The 26,132-nt window shown below is 35.4% G+C and overlaps 1 protein-coding gene across 2 annotated transcripts in view; it reads left to right on the top strand.

The window, feature by feature from the left end:
* The window catches only part of edil3b (EGF like and discoidin domains 3b), a 267,283-nt gene that overhangs the window by 122,636 nt on the left and 118,515 nt on the right, over positions 1–26,132 (top strand). For both annotated transcript variants that reach the window (XM_088630643.1, XM_088630642.1), the window contains exon 5: positions 11,371–11,484. In XM_088630643.1, coding sequence (XP_088486769.1) covers positions 11,371–11,484 — 114 coding nt within the window. The remainder of the gene's footprint in view (positions 1–11,370; positions 11,485–26,132) is intronic.

Below are 26,132 nucleotides of genomic sequence, written 5' to 3'. Positions count from 1 at the left end.
AGTATTTCATGGACGTATTTGCTTTAAAATAAAGCTTCCTGGACTGAAGAGAGATGAAACAAATATAAAAGTTGATCTGAACTGTGTGTGCTTTAGCTCAGAAAACAAATATGGCTGTTGTAATGTCATCTCTTAAGCTTAGTACACATCTGCACATACAGTATATAACAGCACACCACAGATGTTCTGGACATCAGGGAAATGGAAAATATTCAAACCAAGAAATTAGTTTGAAAGAAAAAAATATAGTTCCAAGTTCAGATCCAAGCATTAAATATATTTGCAAAATTTTTCACTGGAATGTGAAGTCGATGTAACAGAATGAAAAGAACAGCAATTTACTATAGATTTCATCCACTTGTGTTAGCATAACAATCAGTTCATGATTTTGAATTGATTTATTAATTTTGTTCATTATGTCATTAAGTTTCATGAAATATATCATTGTGTGAAGCACACTTCCTTAAATTTCAGTACTAGGTGGTGCATTATCAGTTACACTTTTAAATATTCGGTATACAGAAATTATCACGAAAGCAATTGTTTTACTTTCTGAAAACCTTGTTTCAATATGTAATGTGATGCAAATAAGGAACTTGTACAGTATAATGATCCAGAAGTAATTTATTTGTAAACCTACAGGGGCATGTTTTGTTCATGTCAACAAAAATCGAGATGTTTTGGGAATTGCCTGAATCCAGTTTTCACACAAAAGGACAAGGACCTGGTAACTTTAATTCCATTGACCCCCCCCCCAAAAAAAAACATACCAAACATGAAAGCTTTATATCTTGCCATAAATGCAAACACCTTTTAATGATGAAACTATTGTGGGGCTAATAGTTTGTAGAAACCCCTGCTTTGCCTTTGCCTTATTCAGCATAGTAAACTGCTTTAACACGGAGAGGACAAGATCAACAGGCCTTCCTTGTGGGATCACAATCCCATCCTGAGAAGAGCTGTACTTACTGAGACACTTTCAGAAGGATGTACTGGGAATAACCATTTATATTTGTATCTAATGGCCAGATCACAACTGAGTTGTGACGAACCAACTGAGGCACGTTCATCTTATATATATAAAAAAAACACTGCCAGCTTCTGTGAGTTGACAACCGTTAGAGACAGGAAGGAACACTTCCAGGAAAAATCCTGACAGATCAATAGAGCAAAACCTACCAGTTTCCAGTAGCTGCCCAAATTATGCCCAGCATAAAGGACAGTAGGGCTTGACAACTCAATCTTTTTTCATATTCTTCAGAAGACTGTGCCTGTAAACACAATTCCTAGGATGTCCTAAAACAATTTCTGTGCTGGGACTGGACTACAGTGCTACAGACATAGGCTGCTGATATCATCTATAGATGGTCTTGTAATAAGCAGGTGCTTTTCCATTTTATCTTACTATTTTTAGTCTCTCTGCCTTCTTACTTCATGTAACTTCAACTTGTAGTTTTACTGTACAACAACAGTACAACATTAAAGTATTTTCTTAACATGAGAAGGAGACACGTTTTATCTCCTACCTTGATAAACAAAATCTCTTCTCAGTAGAAAACAGACTACCATCATTAAACATTTGAATTAGGCACTTATCATTGCTTCTCTACTGCATTTTCATTACCTCACTACACACAGAAAACAGTATGAAAAAAGCAATAAATCAGTGGCATTTTAACAGTTAATGAGGCAAAATTAGTTAATGCTAATTAGCTTTTTGTCAGCAGTAGACCAATATATATACTTAAGAAAACTACTGATAGCTTAATAGCTGTTAACAAGCTCATTAGAGCACTTTAATGTTTATGAATTGCCATACAATATAATAACAACCTGGTTTAGTGATATTAAGTGGAATTATCTTTTCCTAAACTACAGTATTAGATGAAAAGTTACCCATTTGGTAACAAACATATTTTTGATACATTTGTATAAGTTTAATCATTAAGGAATGTTTCATTTCTTTAATTTAATTTGTATGACAAAGTCACTTTGTCTGATTGTTCTGTATGCTTAAAGCTTAACTTTGTTAGCAAAAGTGAAAGAAAGCAAACATTTTTCCAAAATTGGAATGTTTCTGACATAACTAGGCCAATTGACAGATGTTAATAAAGTGTGAGGGAAGATTAAACATTTTCTATGCTCTCCTAAGTCAAAAGCCATTTATGTTTCTATGTTTAAATCCTTCTTGAGTATTCAGATGTAACTGTACAGTCAATAAAAGAGTACTGGGCATTTCTCCATTGGGAAATAACCAGGATGCCCATGATGTGGTGAAAGCAGATAGCATTGTGTGTCTCTCAATCAAACATGCGTAGGTTTATAAATGAAAAAAACATCTTTAAAGGACCAAGATCTTCCATGTTAAAAGAGTCATAAAATGAAATACAGGGGTCTCCATTTGATGTCCAAAATGAGGACCTGAAAAGGGTGATTTCAAGTGAATCAACGTTAAACTAATTGATGAAGCAGGAAAGTATTTCCCATAAGAAATAATGGACATAGGGGTTAATGAGGAGGATGTAATTTTTTCCTGGATGACGTTAAATGCAACATATTTCTCCAAATTGTTGAAATACTCAATGTATAGTTTCAACAGTAATAGGGACCAGAGAATGATTACTTAAGTCTGTTGTAGTGTACATTCATATTTTCTGTGTTGAAAATCATTCAGTTTCCTGGGTTAAACAAAATGATTACTGGTGATGAGTGGTGTATCACACATATACAGCACACACAAAGAAGAAAGCAACACACAGCAAAGTATTTTTAAAATCAAAGTATATAGAGTATGATACTACATAAAGTTATATTATGGTAGGTCATATTAGAGCCACTACAGCTGCTCATAGAACTGTACAGAAGATAAATAAGGATATCTTATACTGTAAGATTACTAAGATTACTGTAAGATTAGAGTAAGATTACTAACATTTTAACTTAAGGAGCAACAGTCTGTGCCTCATGCCACTCCATTAGTTTTTCAGGATGTAAAGTTTGTGAATAGAAAAGATTGCATAAACATTTCAAACACATACAGCTATAATACAGTAATAATATATCTATAATGATTTCTTTATATAATACAAACAAAATGTATGATGATTTTACAAATTTGCCATTTTTTTACACTCTGGACTTAAGGTTCAGTTTACGTCCTTTGGGCATAAAGTCTGAACATTTTTATGTCCACAGTCATAAAATATAAATGGTGTAAAAGCGGGGACATTAAGCGTGGATACCTTGTACTGTCATATTTTATTTAACTCAAAATCTAGCAATAAGATTCTTCTTTTATTCTCATAAAATGTTTTCATAATATGCTGATATTTCCAAGGGTTTTTATAGTTTCTTCATAAAATGTGTTATATTGTGTCTTACGTCCATACTGTCTCATTTTTGGCAAAGCTAGAGTAGTTGCAAGACTTCACACAGTCTATAAGTGTACTTTATATACAGTGTAATGTCTTTAAAGCAAATTGCAGTGCCACCAGCTGTTCTAGATGTCTAATTATAGTACTGTTAATGCAGTGACATCAAGGAATCAATCAATTAAGCAGTTCAATACTGATCATCATGCACAAGCATTGTGTAGCACAGAACACAGAAAGACCATTTAAATATCACATGAAAAGGCTTATTAGATTTATGACATATATCCTGTACAGTGCATAGTGTCAATCAGCATGTGTTTCTTCCAAAAGGGCATTCTGAACCCCAGAGCCATAGTGTCATATGAAAGGACTGAATCATGATATGGCAACCTCCTGCGGTACTGCAGCAGGCTTGAAAACCTCATGGGGATCGGAGCAAAGTGAAAGCAAAAAAGAAGGAATACGGAATAATTAGGCCACTGAGGTAGGAAAAAGAACAGTACCACAGTTATTGACATAAAATGCATTTTAAAACTTGGAAGTTTCTAAGAGCAAAAAAACAGTAAGCAGTCCTGAGAACTAAACTGGCACATGCACTGGGATCTATCCCAGTTGTGTAAGTTGTCGGTGCAATTTCAAATAAGGGTTTCAAGACAAACCACAGAATAGTCTTGGAAACTGCAGCAAAGGAATCAATAGCATTCAAGCCTACTGTATCTATAGATTTTTTGTAGGTTAATTTCTGAAAATAACCTTTATATTTCTAATATTTTTCAAAGGAGATTCGAGTTTTTAGATTGTAACGTACAAATAAATGAAAAAGAAAAGAACCTTTTTATGCTATAGACATTCTAGATAGATAAATATAGAGCTAAATTATCATAGGAATGGATATTCGATTGCTAAAGTCTCAGGTGAGACAACTGAAATGTTACATTGAGACTGGTAGAGTCTGTTAGAAGATTAAGGGAACTTAAAAATGCACCAACGGCAGCCATTTTAGATTGTCATAAAAGTACATGGATTTAAAGAGGTCTTCCAGCGAATTAAATGTGACATTAGCTAAAGGTGGAACAGCTAAGGTTAAGGACCTTATGGTAATGAGGATAATAATGAGTATATGGTAAAGAGGATAATAAGGCAGATGGCTTAGGGATATACTGTATAAACTGTACTGTAGGTACTGTATATGATGTATAAATGTGTTCACACTGCAGTTCAGCCTCTCATGGTAGTTTGGACCAGTTTCTTGGACCAGTTTCTTGGACCACAAGAAAGACTTTTCTTGTGAAAATGGAATTTCGAAAGAATAATCAATTTTCCCACAAATAAGCAGGTTTTGAATAAAATGAAGAATGCTGAATCTCAAGAATTAAGGCAACAACTACTGAAGCCAAGATGTACATTTCAGTCCATTGCTCCTGCAATTGTGTTATGCTTATTTTATATACTGTATACTGTATATAAATGCCATGTGGTATCTCCTCCATTTTAGTTTTTTTTCTTCTTTCCAGAAAATAGGAAAAAGGAATCCAATGGGGAGTTATATGTCCTATCATATACAGAATTGTGCTTTTCATGCACACTCTCAGCTCCAAGTCCCTGTGGTGTGGAATGTACTGTATGAGCATACTAGTGCCTTTTTCACTGTCACTTCATGGAAATGACTCGCATCTTCATTTTGTTTGAAAGATGATCCCAGTGTTGATTCTATTTGTGTTCAGTATATTTCAACCCACCTTTTTAAAAACAAAGATTGCTCACTGTTCTATCATCAGGAAAGAGTGGGCAAGAAAAGAACTATTGATTTTTATGTGCGCATGATCAGTCCTTATAATACTCAATGACAGTACAATAATAGTGTAGCCACTATTTTCTACTTTAGGTTAATGAATATTTAATGGAAGGTTAAGACCCAAGTGGCTTTAGACATATAAGAAGTGGTATTAAATACACAATAAGTGTTGGAATTAATGGTATTTGTAGTATTATTAATGCTTCCCAGTGCATTTTGTATCAAAGCAATAACAAGCAGCCTATTAATGCAATTACGTTTTTGGAGTTGTTTTCTTTTAGTTTTTAGGTTTCTTCCAGTCTAGTTATTATTATTTAGACATTGATCGTGTTCAGATGAAGGCTTTTTTGTTATTGCCATTCTTATTCAATATGACATTCACATTTCAGTGTACGAACATGACCTTTTATCTTTGGGCAGTTTTGTGTTTGTAGATGTGTCCCACACAGATCTAAAAGCAGATCTAAATATGAATCTGACCAAAATACATTTTGCAAACAAGTGTAAGAGCTTTTGTTTGATTTAATTTAACTGAATTCATCAGCATGCAAAACAGAACTATAAATATGACATGTTATGTTTCTCTAGTATCCAGGTTTGCCCTGCTGTGTTGATAATTAGAACAGGGCTGACAGCTTTGACATTATATTTTGTGCACACGTTGTTGCTATACTAAGGAGACAGATGTCATGCTTTAAAGGGAAAATGAAATCTGAGTTTCTGCAGAGATATAGATATTTAATATCCAGATGTGTGAAGAATAAGTGAGAATTCACTGGAGAAGGCAAAAAACCCTCACTAAAAAAATACATATACTGTACCATGTATATACTGTACAGCAGTTTGAAAATAAGTCTAATTAATGATTTGTATTGGTGTTGGTGAAAACTTTTGTAAAAATACTTCCTTCTAATCCATTCAACAATTTTGAAGTGGATATCTTTAAAACTTTTATATATAATATTTTTAATATTCCATTTCCTTTGGCAAAATATGCGAAAACTGATATTAACTGCTTTTTTTAAGGAAAGTAAGCTATTGTTAACATTATAAGAAATGTGGCCTTCAGAGGTCAAGGTTATGTTCAAGAAATCCATTAGTTGCAGTAGCTTTACCTCCATCTAGTTATTAAAAATAAGATTCCATCTTAAAGGTTTATGATCACAAATCAAATAACATCTCTGGTGTTGTAACCCCAGTTTAGGCTGCACCTTTGACGTGATATACTGTAGTGTGAGCAGTCGAACTGAAAAGAACCTGCAGATTTAGAACATAACTACATAAAAACATGACTGATTGGCTTATCTTGATCTAAGGTTGTCTGATAGATTTTGATAGGAAGCCGCCTCCTAAGGTGGGAGGAATAAGGGATAATTGCACGGGGGTGTCATGGTGCTGACCAGCTAGTGATATTGTCAGAGTACTGTATGTTTATTGAAGTTCATGTCAGAATGTTTTTAGAGCAGGCCAGAATGGCTCCATGGCAATTTTCCCTACAACAATTCATCCCCGAAAATTGGTCCTGGCAACAATTGATCCCAGTGATAATTCACTCCCCTGATTAATTGTCCTGGCAACAATGCATCCTAGTGATAATTGGTTCCCACTATAATTCATCCGAGTGACAATTCCTCTCTCCACAACAATTTGTCCCTATAACAATTCATCCCGGTGATCGTTTCTTCCCACAGCATTTCATCGTAGTGGCAGTTCTTCCCCACCACAATTCACAGCAGCGTCAATTTTCCAAGTGACAATTCCTCCCCACAGCAATTTGTTCTTGTGACGTTTTGTCCTGTTTATAATTGTTCCCAGAACATTTCATACTGGTGACATCTTCTGTCTCTATTTTTTTTCTTCTGTTGTCACCAGCCTTCTCTTTTTCAATTAAGAAAGGGATAGTATTCCATTACAGACTGGCTAAGCTTGTGTGTACGTCTGTATCATTGCCAAATATCTTTAAATTATAGGTAACATTTTTCACATCAATATTGTCACAGCTCATCTGAGATCAAGATGGTGCCCAATTTCCTCCCATGCCTCATGGAAAGTGTGATTGAGCTTAACAGAATTAACCTACCAGGTTGTGACAGCTGTAATGTTTTTAAACATTTTGTGTCATCATACATGAATATACTATGAACATATCACCATATGCTGCCAGAGCACAATAATGTGCTCTGTACTGTGCACACGGCTGTGTTGTAATAGATTTAATAGAAATGTCTTAAAATATTATATGAAACTGTTACTATATGTGTTGTGTAATGTTGTGTTATATAACGTTCGGTATTAATCTGCTCATAGTTAAATCATCTCAGATCTTGAATTGCTCAGGTTGAGGATAATTTGCTTGTGACCATTAATGACTTTTCTGCAAATGCTGAAGGTATTTGTTGTGATTGTGTACTGTAGTGGTATGAATCTCACACTCTAAATTGTTTTTAAGGATGTACTCATTGTCAGGTTACGGGAGGAACTGATGGACAGATCATTGAGCCAGAAAACCATTTTATATTTCTGTCTTGATGAGTGAATATGTTTAGTGCTCAGAAGCCAAACAATACTCATGCACCTCAGACAGCTACAGTATGTTTTACATCAGATAGTGATTTTGCCTCCTTAAGGCTGAAATGTTGTTTAACTTACAGTATTTCCACTCCAAATGAGACCCACGTTTTTTAAAAGAAAAGCAATAACTGGCACAATAATTTGTATAAATGTACATTTTTCAGCTCCTGAAAAGCTGGGGAATTCTATTTGCTTATAAACCTATGAATAACTTGAAAACATCCCTAAACATTTAAGTAATGCAAAACAATCAATTCAAAAATCTAATTAGTAAAATGTCTTTAATTAATGTGTTCAATTCAGAAAATGAGAGCTCTGATGTACAGTAGGTAAATCAAGGCATTCCCCATACTGCAAAACAAAAGTGTCCAAGGTCCTTGCACCTTGAAGCAGGAACTGGAATGCAAGATTAATTTTCCTTCCTAACCACATTTAGGAAAGCTGATATTGATAATGGTGCAGAAATGTCCTGGTCCTGGAATTGTTGTGGCCTCTGAATCAGAAATAACTTAATCAGAAGTCCTTAAAGGGATGCAGAAATAAAAGATTAGCTATGCAGTTGCAGTGTCACCTGGATAAAACTAAACATTAAAATAAGCAGAGAATGAATGGAACTTCATCACTAATTTCACTTATTGTTTTCTTTAAATCTTGTCTCTTAATCTTGTCTGCTAAATCAGTGGCTAATTCTCAATACAGGTTTTTATCTCCTTTTAAAACTAATGCTGCAAAATGAATTGAAATTGTATCTAAACCTTTTCTGTTTTTTGGCCGCCTTTTTCCCCCCATTTAAAAACTGTACGATGCAAAACCTAAATTTTCCAGAAAATCATGTGAATCATTACCAGTCCGCAAAGATTTTTAGACACCTTCTAGAAAGGCAGAATTACAGCTTGGTGTACAACGCTTCGGCTGTTTCTGTCAAAGCCTAGTTAAATATTTACTAAGTCAACACAGGATGCTGTGTCTTAGGCCTTTTAGCACAGAAAACAAAGAACAGACCCAGCTGTTTGGCATTTCCTTAAATGCATTTAATTTCCTAACATCACCAAGTTGACAAAATGAGAATTCAGATTGTACTTTTCACCTCAATTTCTTAGGTACTGCATTAAGACATTCTATTTTTTATAAATGCCCTTGAAAAAGAACATTTTATAAAGCTGTTTACGGTGAACTACATACTAAATATACAAAAATAAAGTTGTTTTCTGTAAATTGTGAGAAAAGTTCTCATTTCCTCACATATTTAAGTTTTCCTTTAAATTTTCTTTCTGCTAACACCCACTGATTATGAAAGTGCTGTATTTGTTCTTTGACTCTCTAAGTTAATGCAAAAATAAGCACTATAAATTAAGACATCTTAAAAATAATTTTATAAGAAAAACTTATCTTAAATTGTGCCTTGTTCCTTCAAAGTTTGCTTTCCAGCAATTGTAGGCTTTTTCTTTTCGACGAAACCTGAAGGATTTCAAAATATACTTCACAGCCCAGTTCTCAATTGATTCTCTTACCTCGGGTTACCTTATTCTGTGTTTGTTAAAAAAAGACAAGATCAATTCAAGAATTTCCCCTTGTAGGTTCTCAGAAAAACTGGGTAAGAAAGCAAACAGTACCCAAGTCTACCATTTCTACCATTTTCTGCTGCTGACTTTGCTATAGGTTTGTCTCCAGTCTGTGAGGGCAAAGTTGAAGTCTCCCATACACCTTACTTCTTTATTTGCACCTAAATTCTTAATACCATTATGTGGTGTTGAATTATAATCTACATATGTATTCATACATGCAGCATATAACACTACACCTGACACTATCTTTCCTGTTTCTCCAGAACAGTGCATTTCCATTATTTTCATCCCCATTGTTAAGCTCACTTTCTGTGATTCCAATGACATTTTGTGTAGATCTTAGTGTAGTAGGAGAAGATGAACGAGTAAAGGTTTATTCCCTGCTAAAAAGAGAAGAAAAGAAACACAAGGTTCCGGCTGAGGGTGTGAAAAAGAGAGGGAAGTCGGAGTAGGAGAAAACAGAGTAACCATAGTCAGCAGTTACGGGGAAGGCTGTAAATATCATACAGTACGCAGTGTAACAATGTGGTTCTCGGAGCCGCAGTGAACGCTGGTTTGAGTCGATGTCTCTATGAGATAGGCAGAGACACTGATGGGAGATTAGCGTGACAGGCGACCGCTAATGCTATTCAGACACCGAGAGAAAAAAGAAAAGAAAGAAAAACAATGCCCTGCGCAAACGTGGAGAAAAACTGCTCTCTGGAGAGCGGAGAAAAACGCCTGAGCCATTGGTGAAAATCATGCTAAACACCCGTGCAGCCGCGTGAGGAATTCTTACAGCTGAGCCGAAATCGGACTCAGCTGCAGTCGCTAATGCAAGCGTCGCATTCTCACGCAGCTCTGGAAGAGTAAAAAGTAATAATGGTGGGCTTACAGCGGAGCTTTTAGGGAAAGAAATGTCTCGCTGTGGCATTTTCAGAGATTACTGACTCCACCCACTTCTGAACCTTGTTTGAGAAGACCCACAGTACATACAGAGTGGAGAAAATTGGAGGATTGATGAGCCCAGGATAGCCAGGAGCCTGCTCCCTTCAGTAAATAGGAGGCAGTGCTAAAGGGAGATTCCATTATTAGAGGTGTAGACAGTACACAGTTAATAGCAATCTCATGAGGCGTGTTGCCTACCTGGTGTCCAATGCGTAGACAGCCTCCTGGCAAGAACTAGGATGGATCCAGTTGTTGTTGTCTGTGTTGGAGCAGCTGACTTGTAGAAAGAAATGACTGCAGGACACGTCTATGAAAGTGTCTTGTAAACTTCAGTTGTCTTATCAGGAATTATATTGGTGCAGCATGCAAGAGCAGGTATGGAGATTTAACAAGTGGCGATAATCTTGGAAACGATATCAGGGGTTTGGTGTATTTGTCTTTAGAAATCCATATAAGATATATAACTTGTATACAGATGAGAGTTACTTGTGAATTAGGAAGTCACCAATATACAGTATCTGATTAATATATATGCAGAGGATTTGAGGAATATTTTAACTAGAAGAAGTGCCGTAGTGTTTACAGTTTGTTCCTTTTTCTTGATAGGTACTCTATCATGTGTTTTATTTGTATGTCATGCTGTCTGATGGCAAGCTCTCATATTTTTTATTAAAAAAACAGCTAATGCCATTTGTGTCATAGTGTCTGAAGATTATTTGTGTGAAATAGTTTATTTTACTCCAAATGCTCCAAGTTTGGGTGTTGAGCCTCAAGTTGTGTGAAGTTTAGTTGCTCAGCAATCAATTTTTGTATTCACAAGAGGATCTGAAGTGCTTTTGTAATTCATTGTACCCAAATGATTTTGTTTAGTTTTGTCAAATATTCAAAAGCTTATCACACTAGTAGTGGTATCTCTGCTTGGGATTACACATACAGTATATACAAAATGCTATGCCATCACCATGCAAGTGTTTGAAGCCGATAATAATTAGGAATTATTACTTACATGAATAAACATGATGCAGTTTATTTTTTCTATCAAGAGGGGATCAGTCTTTTTGCAAAAAAATCGTACAAAAACTCTTCTAATTAGCCATCTGTCTGTATACAAATTAATTAACTTTTGCTTGCTTTTCAGATGTTAATGAATGTGAAAACGATCCCTGTAAAAATGGAGGGATTTGCACAGACATGGTTGCCAACTACTCCTGTGAATGCCCTGGAGAATTCATGGGAAGGAACTGTCAGTATAGTGAGTATCCTGATCCTTTTTACTGCTGTTCATATTGGAAGTGATGCCGTAGTGAGATTCACGCCATATCAGAGTGGCAAGCTGAAACTTCTAGTCAAGAGAGGAAGTGATTTTCTACTGTCATCTTTAGGACCATGACAAAGGTCCCAGATTACAACAGCTTTGGCTTCTACTCCTCATGTGCTAGCTAGGAGAATTGTCATCAAATGTGTTTGATGAGTACCTCAGGGTATCAGCTTTAATAATATGGTTACGCAGTTTCTTGCCAAACGCCTCACATATTTATGAGTAAACTAATTTTGCACGTGTTGACATGTGTGTCCTTGGGTCCTGGAGTTCTTGAATGAGCCTGAAGTTGCTATTTGGGCTGCGTGGGTGATGTCAGTCATTTTCAGGTTTTTGAATACTGATCTGTGAAATAAGTATTTTTCATTCATTTATAATGGCTATTCCAGTTAGCATTGTTTATATAGGAGCAGTGGTTAGAATTCTGGGTAGCTGTAAGTTCGAATCCCAGGTGAGAGACTGCTGCTTTATCCTTGAGTAACATACTGTACTTCACTCAGAATGCTCCAGTAAGATACCCATCTGTATGAACGAGTACATACGTACGTACTGTAAGTTACTTTGGATGAATTAATTAGCCAAATAAGAAAGCTATCATAATTATAATTCTATCACACATAGTCTTTGATGAATAGAATTAACTACTGTAGACAGGATATTCCAAGTTGTAAACAAGAGTACATGACATGGTATTTTTATTTTATAAAATCTATTTTATTTTATCTATTGATAAAGTAAATTATGAAAGATTAAATCTCACATTGCAGACAGTAAGCATTCAATGTATTGCATTTCTTTGGACAGAGAACTAGTGATAAGAGGTGAATGCTCAAGTTGAGATGATATGCTGTCATTATAGGACTACCATCGAAAACTATATTAGGATAACCAGTCTTCCTATATCAATGATAACGGCTTTGTTATCGCTGATAAACAAGCCCATAGCTGATACCACAATAGGAAGATTAGCAAATGAAGATGTACAGAAAATTTAAAAATCAGAATGTACAATGTGTTGTGTTTGTGATTTTTTTTTACACAGTTGATGATCTATACAGTACTTGTAAATCAGCAGATACAAAACAGAATGGTTATATATATATAAAATTTCAAAATGCAATATTGGTCATCATATTACAAAAGGACGTCGTTGCTCTGAAATCAGTCCAGAGAAACTTTGATCAATGGCTTGATTTCATTTGTGACCTTCTTATGTGCTTATTATCAAAAATAATAAAATGTTAAGGTAACATAAATTATTTAATGTTGCTTCCGATAGTGCAGACATCTAGATATAAGAATGATTCAGATAGAACTAAAATTAAGGAGGTCCTTGGAATTTGTTAAAAGCGGAAGCAATGCAGTAATCTCACAGACATAGTCTACGTAAGCAAATAAATATTGTATGTTTTAGCAGGAGATGTAGTTTTGTGCATTATTTGTCAAAAATGAGCCAGTAAGAAATAAGAAAAGCTGTTTTCCCTAAAACATTCACAATAAATAATAATATTTAATAATAAAAGAAACTGCAAAACCTAAGAATGATTACTCAAACTGCTGTGTGGCAACTGTTGAATAGTTGAAAATAAATGCTTTTATTTTAATGAACCTTCTGTTTTGAAAGATAGTGCTGTATTAATGATATTGGTATTAAGATGTTTAGATGTTCAGGTAAGCTCCCAGTTTTTTCATTTTTGCATGTTTTCACTTCACAGAAAAGTAGCTTTCAGATTAAGGCTGTTAATATCGTGTCAGTTTTAGCAAACATGCCCGATTCGCACATGATTAAAATGACAGAGGGCGCCAGAGTTTGAAATTACACAGGAGATCCCGATATCCTGTAAGAGAAGCAGAGGACATCTGTGAAAATTATGAGGGACTTAACGAAATGCATGATTCACTTAGGGTCAAATTTCAACAGTCGATAAAAATTCCAAAATTCTAACATCTCACCATTTTAATGTGATGAGTTAAAAGCCCGATTAACACAAAACTCTTGTCTACAGAAGCTTAGAATACCAGGCGATTCCTTATTTTTGCAATACAGAGATAAAATACCATGAGGGCAAAGGAAAGCAATTACACAGATATTTTGTTATTCGTGCTGAATGGCAGTTACACACAAGTTCTATTTTTTACTCTTTAAAGTGCTCCATTGTTACAGCCTTGGCCTGCACCTGAAAAAAGGCAAGTAAACATTTTATAAACAAATTAATTTGGGCATCAATCTTCATGAACTGCTCAGTATCGACCATTCAGCAATGTTCCTTCAGAACAAGACAGCTGTCACTGGGAGATGAAGGAATTCTCAAAACCGATTGTGCTGCCATTTTCCACTGTCTCAAATTTGATTGTAATTGCTGTATACAACAAAAAGTTCATTATATTGAATTTCATGCTGGCAGTTCAATTAGGCGCCTGTGACCCTTGAGACGTGGTCAGAGAAACTCCACTAAATACTATTTCCACCGATAGTTATCACAGTCTCGTACAAGCAGTTCGGCTTGTGAAAATCTGATCAACACATTGAAAGTTCATCAGCAAATTTCTGTTCAAGGCAAATTAAATAGTGCATAAATTCCCTCAGATTAGTCCCTTGGTATTCCCATAAACAGTACAAACTTACCCCAATATTTCTCTCATCATAATTGCCTTTCATAATCCCTGATTTCTGAACTATGGGGGAGTGGGTGAGCTAGTATTTTAAATTTTATAGCTTTACATTGCTTTAATCCATACATACTGTGTGTCCATTACAGTGTTTACCAAGATTATATTTATATTTATCTTATTCTCAGAAGTCAGCTATTATATGGTTTGTTTTATTTTGCATGTAATTTATAAGGAAGTATGTTTGCACACAAACAAGAAAAGGTTTTTAGACCACAAAATATTTTTGTTGTTTCTTATAATCCAGTTAATTCATGTTATGATTGTCATCACAGACCATGATTAATAGTTCAATTTAAGATTAAGATTACAGTGTGACGTATTTTGATGTTTCTAAGCAGATTTCATTATACAATTAGGAAAACTTTGTGTTATATGCTTTCCTTCATTCATGCTTCATTGGGGGTTATGTGCATGAACACAATATTACATATGGGTGGCATGGGCTCTGGCCTCAATTTATAATTGAGGTAATGTGTTTGCCTTGGTTTTCTCAGGTGTTCTGGTTTCTTGCTGCCTTCCAAAGTTATACTGCCTGGATTCATCTCTCTAAATTCCATGTGCGTGTTAGTATGCCTGCAATTGCCTGGTGTCCAGTCCAGGGTGTTATGCTTTTTGCCCTAAATTTGTGGGATAGACTCCAGTTTCCGCAAATTTTTCCAGAAAAAACTAGAAGTGATAATGGATAAGTTACATAATTCTGTTCCAAACATTTTTAGATAGAGCTTTCATACCTAGATATACATACCTGAGAGAAAATGTCAACTGTGGCTTAATTTCAGTTTATTTTGGCTGGTGTGAAGTGTCCAAATATTAGTTTTGGTATGTGACAGGCCTAAAATTCACCTGCAAGCTGTCTAAGTTCTTTGTTTCTGGAGATAGCAACATAGTCTAAAGGCTTAAATCTTTGAGCCCCATAGTATAAAATGAGACTATAGTTGTATTCTGCAGGACTTGAGGGAAATCAAACTCCTTCCAGCATGAAACCATTCCTTTAGTTTAGCAGTTTCAGTACATAAGGTTGTGTGGTCCATACGGTCAGAGATGCTTCTGAGATGGTGGTTGAAATCCAAGGTCCAATCAGACATGATATACCTGTACCCAAAATATTGATTTAATTTTTTACTTTCTGGGCTAGTGCCCTCCAAACCTATTCAGTTCTTAATTTGTACTTCATCTGAAATTTCTAATAACTATTTTAATTGTAGAATGTTTTATATTAACTTGTCCTGAATTGATTGATGACATTTTTGTTAAACTCTGAGGTAATTTACATCTAAAATAAGACTGTGGAATTGAAGTTGATTGTCCTCACCACAGCACTCAGGATTTGTAATAGCTTTACAGAACTAAGTAATCTTGGCTCATAATGAATGCACATATAAGCTTTTACCTTGAAGGCAGTAACAACATTTATAACAAGGTTTAGGATTATTTAAAAGCATTTTGAATAATTCTTAGTTAATGCTGAATTTCTTAAAGGCACTTAATAATAAATGGCACCTCACTTCAAAGAAGTGCCTAACTCATTTTTTTTTGCAGCTGGAATAGGGTATTTTACTTTCGCTGCTGTTCAAAAGGGTACCTATTGAAACCTTGAAAAATGAATACATACTGTATATTTCTGAGCAAAACTCTTAGACATTTTAGATACAATCAGCAGCTGAAATATGTGCATGTTGTATGTTCTCAAGACCTTGGCTAATGTTTTCTACTATTATAACAGCATTGGCTGTTATTAATATAATTGTGTGTGGTTGAGAAGAAACCAAGTTTATAATCTTGACTTCGCATCAATAAAAATCCTAAAAAAAACATGATCACAACAATTCAAGGTCAACTATATATGAACAAAGAAGTTTTATAAGAAGCAGTCCATCACATTTATAATCCAAATCTAATTGACACATATGGGGGAACCGAAGCCTACAGTATACTGGCAAGCAACAGGTACAAGGCAGAATACACCCTAGAGGAGACACCAGTACATCACAGGGCAGACACATACATGCAAACACTGACACTAGAGCCAATTTTCACACTAGAGCAGCAGTTCCAACATGTGCCACCCCTTAGAACGTTATCTGAACATTTAGTTCTGCATGCAGACAGGAAGGCATAGAGAGAGAAGAGTACAGCATTGAAAAATGCATGATGTCTTAGCACAACTGTGCATACATTTGTATGATTTAATTATTACACAGCAGCATGGTGATGCAGTGGTTAGTATTGCTGCCTAACAGGGCTGCGGCCCTGGGTTCAATCCCATATATTTGAAAATCCTCATTAATAATAATAACTAATAATTAATAATTGCTTACACTTTTATAGCGCTTTTCTGGACAATCCACTCAAAGCGCTTTACAGGTAATGGGGACCCCCTCCACCACCACCAATGTGCAGCCCCACCTGGATCATGCGACGGCAGCCATAGTGCGCCAGAACGCTCCCCACACATCAGCTCACAGTGGGGAGGAGAGCAGAGTAATGTAGCCAATTCATAGAGGGGGATTATTAGGAGGCCATGATTGGTAAGGGCCAATGGGAAATTTGGCCAGGACGCCAGGGTAACACCCCTACTCTTTCGAGAAACGCCCTGGGATTTTTAATGACCACAGAGAGTCAGGACCTCGGTTTTACATCTCATCCGAAGGACAGTGCCTGTTTACAATATAGTGTCCCCGTCACTATACTGGGGCATTAGGACCCACATCGAACGCAGGGTGAGCGCCCCCCTGCTGGCCTCACTAACACCACTTCCAGCAGCAACCTTAGTTTTTTCCCAGGAGGTCTCCCATCCAGGTACTGACCAGGCTCACACCTGCTTAGCTTCAGTGGGCTGCCAGTTGTGAGTTGCAGGGTGATATGGCTGCTGGCAATATCACCCATTATAATGGAATTAAGAACAACTGGTTTATAGTCATTAAGACAAGCTATTTTGTCCTTCTTTAGTACAGGGACAATAATGGAGGATTTAAAGCAGGAAGGAATCTTACACTGATCCAGACACTGATTAAATGTGTCAGTGATCACCAGGGCTCACTGCTCTCCACAATGCTTCAATGTAGCAAGGGAGACCAGGTCAGGTCAGCTTTCCTGCAGTCCTGCCTTGGAAAGAGCTTCTGAACTTCCCATTCTTTTATAATCAGAGGAGGCTGAAGAGGAGAGGAGCAAAGTGAGATCTCCATGTGTGCTAGTTGGGGGTGAAGGGAAGAGGAAAACAAAGAGTCTGAGGAGGGCTTCTGAATCCATGAGCTACAGTATGATCGTCATTAAGAAGCCTCTGTTTTTCAAGCTTGCACTGAAAGCTATTCAGTGTGTCTGACAGAGGCAATTCAGTGATAACACGAAAGGTTTCTTTTTATAATTTGTGATCATCCTCCAAAGAATATTATTATGTATTAGTCTTCATTCATATTTTATTGGTTATTTGTATGGTAATAATCCAAGTAATAATACACAGACTCTTCAGCTAGGAGGTTGTATTGACACAACCTGTCATTTTGTTTTTCCAATCAGAGTTTGAGTTTTAGGCAGGATATCTTTTTTATTTTGTCATTAGGTCATAGACCTTTTTGGTGTATATATGTGTTTCACATAATTGCATTCTAAGCTGTAGCCAAAGTTTCATGTGAAACTCTAGTGTGTTGAGAGTATAAAAACATTGACATAACATGACGTAATACATGTACTGTAGTGCCAAGATGCAATAATAAAAACTCTATCCATGTATTTCATAACTAACTCTGTATCATTTGATACCTTATCTGTATTTTTTTCATTTCATTTCCCCTCTCTCACACTTCACTTGCAGCTTCTCTATCTTGTGGCAGACTGTTTATAGTTTCCATGCTTGCAGTCAAATTAAAATATCAGCAGTAGGTCATCTTAATGGTGAAGTAAACCAGACAAAATAAAAACAATAGCTCGCTGCACATTTCACTGTCTGCTGCTCAGTACAAACCATACACATCTATTTAAATTAGTAGGCTATGGTTTTCACTTACTGACTCTCTACTTTCATGTTTAATCTAGCTCCTTGCCCCTATGTTACATACCGTGACTGCTCCAGCCCATATCTGCCATTCCTGTCAGTGGTATCATTAATTCTACAGGGAATACTGCACCACACATGTTGAATTAAGACCTTTAATTTGTCAAACACTAAGCAGAGGATGCCGTCTACAACCACATAAACCCCCACAAAGGTAATTGAAATCCATGAAATGATGCAGAAAAAATATTCTGACAAGCTGGAAATGAGAAAATAATGTACTACTGCTCACGTCGCTTAAATCCCATAATGTTGCTGAAAGGAAATTATATGTTTTTCTTTGCTCTTGCTTTGAAAATACTTCTTCTTTAATGTGACTTCATCCATATGTATGGAGTTGAAATTACATGAACTGATTTAAAAGGGGCGTGACCCATATCAGGACAGCATGCAATTATTTGCTTCTAATAGAAAGTCAAAGCTTTCTCCTCCCCCATCTTCTGGACCTTATAGTTCAGTCCCTTGGCTGGTAATTAACCTATAGCTAGTGGGCGACAATCTCAATTTCAAAGCAGGTGGCTCACTTTATCATGTTGTTAATTCATACTGTACACTGCTGTCATAAGATTATTATACCTGCCTTATCTGCTCGCAGATACTGGATAATGTACAGAGCCTTGCCATATGTAAAACATAAGTATTTGCCTCCTTCCAATGATGTACTATTTTGTTAATTGTAAAAATGATGTACTGTACTGTAAACGCAATTTAAAGTATTTTTTTAAGTTAAAACTTTGAATGCTTCAACTGATCACTTGTATTCGTGAAAAAAACTTAAATGCCAGCAAAAGCCACAAAGAAATACCAAAAGCACTTTGTGTGGGGTTGGCCACTGTATGATGTTATACAGTACTTACAGCAAGGAAAAGCAATTCGTTTGGAAGGATCGGCCGATCACATTGATAGCCAACATAATCACTATTACAAAATTATAGTGATCCTTCTGATTAAATGCAGTATGTTTGCAATCCATCTAAACGGTGATTTATGACTTTGAAAAAAAAACAGGATGCATTCAGCTTTATATTATGGCCTTCATTAATTATTTTTACAGTTGGTGATTAACAGTTGTTTTAAATTAATTCATTTTTCCAATGCAGCAGTGCTTGATAGAATGCCTTTCATGTGTACATTGTGTTATTTGTAGGTATTTTGAGAGATGCAATGGCAAATCACTGTGCACTATTTATGCAGAAAATAATTTTGCTTTCTGGGATGGTTTCTTGGTTTACGGATTATTCAAGGTGTATAAAGCTAGTCATTTATGATCAACATGATACTCTTATTAATACATCATACATTTACATTTGGTCTTGTATTTTTATGATAATACACTCCTCTTAATCAGTTAAGTAAAACTATTAAAAGCATTGCTGAGTGGAATGTCTGTGAGAAGCTCACGTGAACAAAAGACAACCAGGCCAAAGTACCGTGTATCACTAAATGTGGAAAAGATGTTCTTCAGGACATTTAATTGACTGCACATCATTAGGTGATTAGCACTGAGGTTTGTTGGCATTACAGCAATGTTAGCATTGCCCTTAAATCATAATGATACAGCTCTGAAAATAATGAATCAAACATACATTCCAGTCACTTGACATAGATAAATGTTTATTTTTCAAATGGAATGTGTGGAGTGGAGAAATAGTTTTACCTCTGTCTACTATGAAGATTAACTTACAATAATACAGACCTTTACACAGTTTTCACAATTTGTTTCTTTAAAGCCTGTAGTCGTGACACTTTGAAGTAGCAAATACAGTATTTGTTATGTACAGTAATCACCTTTCTCTGCACACTCAAAGCAAAAAAAACAAAAAAATAATAATATGAAAGAAAAATGTAAATGTCACGATTGCATAAGTGTTCAAACACTTTGTTGTGGCAAACATGAATTAATTAAGATGCACATTTTTTTTTTAACAAGCCACACGGTTAGTTGAGTAGTCTATGTCAATAGTGCATGCAGAAATTGTGGTTCCCTTGATTTCAGAAAACAAAATGATCTCTTCAGTCAGGTGCTTCAGTCAGGTAATGCATTATAAGTAAAAAATACACAAAGACTAAGGAGGTTTCAAAACAATTTAGGGTTAAATTTGTAGAAAGACACAGACCAAGAGAAGCAAATAAAAAAAAAAAAAGATGCAAACACACTGAATATCCCTGTGAGCATGGCGAAGTCGAACATCAAGGGAATGGAACGTGTATCATACCCAAACTGTACTCAAACACTGCCTAGATCCACATGTCCCTCCAAAGTGAGCAGTCAGGTTAGGGATACTAACTGTGAGGCCAACAGCAACTTTAAAAAAGCTACAGAGTTCTCTGGATAAGGTGGAAGAAAATGTCTGTACTGTAAGTCAAAGCTGGCCTGTGTGGCAGACTGGAAAGAAGGAAGCATTGCTGAAAAAAAAAACACACACACATTGCCTGAAGTTTTCAACAAAGCATCTACGTAAGTGATACTACAAGCATGTCCCAACATTTGTTTTGTGGTCAAAATTAAAATATTTAGGCTTAATTCAAAATATTACATCAAGTGCTTACTTTACAGTGCATCACCCAGTCATCGCCTCCCTTTATGTAAAGCATGGTGGTGCCAGTGTTATGTTATGGACCTGCTTCTCAACAATGGAAGTAACAAAGCACAGGCAAGTAGAGCAAAATCTGCTCCACACCTAAAATTGACAGAAATGAAACTTTCAGCAAGACAGGGATTCAAAGCACAAAGCCAGAGTTACACTCGAGTGAGTTACAAGGAGAACTGGAATATCTTTGAATGGCCCAGTCAAAGTTCTAATTGAATATTATTGAAAATCTGTGAGTAGACTTGAAAACTGCAATCACTCAGCAACTTAATAGAACCTGATAGAATCTGCCAAAACGCCTGAGCAAAAATATGCACATACTGTAGCCAAAGTACAAACTTGGTAGAGAAATACTGCTGTACAGTAAATGGTGCTAAATTATTGAGCTCACGGGTTTACTTGCATACTCACATTTTTACTTATATATTTATACTGTATAACAAATACTATGAGGGAGAAACTATAGGAAAGGTCAGAGATAATGTCGAGGTAAGTGATTGTAATATACTGTAGCAAAGCAGTTATAAGTAATATAGCAAAACAGTTACTTTAAGACATTAAAAACCACTTTTGTTGCACTGATTGCGTGTTTATGCTGTAGGGCTTTTTTTACAGTATTTACTAGTCATCTCTGACTAATTTAAAGACTAAGCATATGCACTGTATCTCAAATTATAAGAGCAAACAGCACTTTGAAGCTGGCAGACAAGAGGTGTTCTCATGGTGTTAAAGAAAATAACGTACAGCTGCCATCCACACACATTGCCAAACAAACTTGCTTCACTCCAAGGTGTGAAAACAGACAACTTAGACATGGAAACTCAAGGCAGTACTGTTGGTCCCAGGACACCACCATCAGATACTATTCAGAAAAACAACAACAATCTGTACCAGAAACACTAAACTCACATTATAAAGTGAACTGGTGGTTGTTGGAGACCATTCTTGGGAGTGAGGTACAGATCAAGGACCATGGAATACAGTATCATCAGTATCCTGTCTTTATGGAACTGAAGTGGCTCTCATCCCAGCAAAGACTTCTAGCTTCACGCAAAGGCAGGTGAAGACCAGTTGTTCTTGTTGGGACAACAGGCATTTCTCAGTTGCAAGAGAAAATCTGCAAGTGATGAAAGTAAAAAAAGTCTCCTAGGGGAAAAGAAAACCCCATAAAAAAGCGTAATTAAGTGCTCCTGCCTTAATCTACTTAAAAGCTTGAAGAACCAAATACCAAAATGGAAGGTACTGTACTATATTAGCAGTAGATTATGATGTACTGTAACTTTAATCACTGAAGCATGGCTAATGGAGAGATTACGCAGCATTTCAATAAGTCAAGAAAGATGGAAAAGGTGGAGGTGTAGCACTATAAACCAGTGAGAGCTTTCAGTTACAGAAAGTTAAGCTAAATCAAGCTACTCTAGTTGTGAAATTTGATTGGTGAGGTTTATAATTATTTTATTATAAGGTTTGGTTATTAAACCTTAAAAGGGTATAAAGTTAGGAATGCAGTATGTTACAGAGTACCAAATTCTGAGATCTGTTATAACACAGATTTACATAATGACATCATGAATGCATCTTTAAAAATGTGAGTAAATTTGCTCACAGATTGGCTGTGTGCTGAAATGGTAGACAAGGCTAACGACTGCTGACTTTATCAAAGCGACTACCAGAGGGAATATTCATGCTGATCCAGTCTTTTCAAGCAATCAACATAAAGTAAGAAAAACAGAGGTGAGAAACCATTAGGGGCAGGTAGATTCACAAACAAAGGCTTAAATGTCTGGAAAGCAGAATATGAAGAAATGAGAGAGAGAATAAGAGAAGCGGACAGGGACAGGATAGGTATGGTAAAGATAAGGCACAGAATGGATGGAAACAGTTTAAGGATATTCTTCTTGAAGAACTGAAATGGATTCATCCCCAGAGTAGGTCAATCAAAGGTCAGGAGCAGCAATCCAAAACAGATAGAAAAAGATTTAATATATCACTTAATGAAATATGAATAAAAAGAACAGAAACTAGTTAACCAAAAATAATACAATAAATTGCAAAACCAGGTTAAGAGGGATGTTTGAAAAGCTAAGAAAGAGAAAAAGGATATTTTAAGGGAAGCTATTTTTTTTCAGTATTACTCCAGCAAAGGAACTGTAAAACAGTAACAAATATTTGAAATGATCTAAAGTATTTCTGTCTACTGTCTCTTTTTAGTCTATAAAACAATTGTTAGGAGAATTTGTTTTGTTTGTTACAATCCCTGTGGTGGGTAAATAAAGTGCAGCTCTTTCTTGGTTTTGTGTTCTGTGGTCCCACAGCATCAACATAATTTAGTTGAATAGATTATCAAGCAAAAAACTCAATTAGCTTTCCTAATGTGATAACCCATGCAAAACTGTTTATTATTTTAAAACTGAAAACAACACTGTATCTCAAATCTGACTTTTAAAAAGAGCTCTTTATTTGTTCTATTAATACTGTTAATGCTTGAAAGAAATAGTATCCTTAATGTTCTTTTTGTTTTTATTTAGAATTGATACAGATGCAGCCATTCAAAATGCATGGTACAAACCCGTACCACACACAACTACCCACAAGCAACTGTGGCATACCGCGGTCTTTCATTGGAAGGTTCGCCTCTTCTACTTTGAGAATGAAGAGGGGGAGGAAAAGTACCCATGGTCAAAACTAGGGAGAAATTGGAATACTAGAGTGTATTTTTTCTTTAAAATACCAATACTAGCCATATACAGTTTGTAACATAGGGATTTCTATACGTCTTTATTTGGTGGTTACATTAGTGACAAAGGCTAAACTTTTAGCTTCAGTAACACGTACGCCATATGGAATACATGTTTGTAATGACAATATAGTGTTGATAATATTTATTGTAAGTAATAATATCAGTAGCAGTTTGAAATTATTCATTGTTATTAATAAATGACTTAGCTTCGAACATGTTGTGATATTTAGAAATATAAAAAGTCAATATAGTGTCCATGATATTTGCTATTTTAGTTTTTTAAAGAAATGTTTTTTTTATTTAAAGAAAACTCACGGCAGTAGCTGGGTTTGAAGGCCAGACCTCAGGCTTACAAGTCAGTCACGTAAGTCATCAAGCCAAGGACACAGACACGTAGAAATCGGTGAAACAACCTTACACATATCAATAGCAGCCATATACAGTTTACATAATATGTTTATATTCCTAAATTAATATCATTTATGAGCATGTGAAAGGCATGGTGAATCGGAGATTCTCAAAACTTACTTTGTATGATTGGAAACAAATACGTGATCGGATCAACGAAATGCTGTGGTGTTACTTTATGTCAATGAAAAAATAGTCTTTTTGTTTACAAAGACGGTTACAAAGAAAGTGGACCAGGGTAATTCTTTGAGTTTACAGCTTATCCAAGGTCATTCATTATTAATTCATTATTAGTAATATCTTCGGTAAAGACTTTGATGGATAAAATATTACTGCATAATTAAAATATTTATGATAAAGGTGGTAAGATGTGTACTTTTGTCCAACTGAGCAATCTTGCTTTTATAAAATATTACAACTTTTTAATGTTTAATGATTAACATGCTGTAATACACAGTTTAAAATTAAAAGTCTAAAGAGTATACAACTTAAATTCTTAATTGAATAAAGATTGTCCCTCGGCAGTCATCGTGATTCAAAACCAAGTGTTTTCTGGTGAAAGCTCAAATTCTGTACATGGGAATTTAAGCTTTATTAGCTCCACCTGGTGGTTTTACAAGGTGTTTTTGGATATTATTAACATAATCCTATTTGCGTGCGGTAAAATGCGGTATGACACGTTATGACGTGTTTTTATGCGATATTCCCACCACGTTGTACCGCAACATACCACGCTCGTTTTGAATGAGTGCATCTGTACAATGAGGGCAGTACTGGAATTGAAACTCAATGGAGAATTTCTTCAGCTGTAAAAATATTTACTTTTTTAGGAGATGATCTTGTGAATTAAAGAAGTAAGACCTACATTGTGTTGAAGGAATGCATTTCTGCATGATATGTACACTGCAGCTATATACTTTAATGAATAACACAGCTCATTCAGATAATGTGAATAAAATAACTTGTCTGACTTTCCAACCAAAATATCATCATTACAGCTCGTTCAGCAAACAAGTGCAAAAGAGTAATGTGCTTTATGATTGGCCAAAGCAAACTTTCAGGAACACAGTCATAAAGGGATCACAACCTTATACTGTATGTTGATTCTAATAAACATGACTAATTTCTTCTTCCTTCTCATATTTTTTAAACAACATCCAGTACCTTTCTGTTTACATTTTTTATCAAAACCTACAAAGATGTGTAAATAACTAAATGACTCATTCGTGTCTTTTTTTGTCGTTATTGCAATGTTTTCCATGAGATTATTTATTCTGACAGTTTTTAGGAAGCTCAACATAATATATACTTTTGTAATTCATTTCTACTGTTTTAATAGAGAGTTTCATTCTCTTATTGAATTTCTTGTGAAATCTTAACCGATTGTAATAAAAGCTTAAATGTCCTCACTGAATCTTCTGGCTGTTATGTGAAATTGTAGAGGATATTGCTTTTCTTTTACTTATTTTAGATAACTAATGGAACAAAATGATAATTTTACACTTCTGTGTCTTTTGTCAGGTTTTTTATTTTCTCAATCCGACACAAATAATTCATTTTCAAAGACAAATCTAATCTATGTATAGCTGTAATTTAATTACAAAAAAAACACTACAGGATAAACTACAGATCAAAGGTAATCACAGCTCTACTGCAGAACACTGAGGTAAACAATTTATTCATGTGTTACCTAATTACTACTATTAATTAACATGATGTTACCTGTGACATTGGAGAATTGTGCTTTGGTCAGTAGATTAAATATTAGAAGTTACTGTGAGCATGCAATTCTGTTCCACAATCAGGAGGAGAAAATGATAACTGCATAGCTCTAATTATATGGAAATAAATATAAATGCCTGAATATGCTGGAAATTGTTTTTTAACTTTCCCTGAATTACATACATCTACAGTAGGTTGTCATATCTAGTCATTTCTATATATTTGAGTCTGTCATAGCTATTTTAAAAATCTAAATTAATTCACTACCACATATTAAAGCATATTAGATTCTAAAATGCAGACCTAAATGCTAGCTTTCAAACAGGATAAATAAACAGCAATAAAGGTTTAAAAAAAACACTGATTAGACTTTATTGATGTTCCTGTAAACTCACTT

The sequence above is a fragment of the Lepisosteus platostomus genome, chromosome 4 (assembly GCF_059453375.1).
Source record: "Lepisosteus platostomus isolate fLepPlt1 chromosome 4, fLepPlt1.hap1, whole genome shotgun sequence".
Classification (NCBI taxonomy): domain Eukaryota; kingdom Metazoa; phylum Chordata; class Actinopteri; order Semionotiformes; family Lepisosteidae; genus Lepisosteus; species Lepisosteus platostomus.
This window is presented reverse-complemented; position numbering and strand designations above follow the sequence as displayed.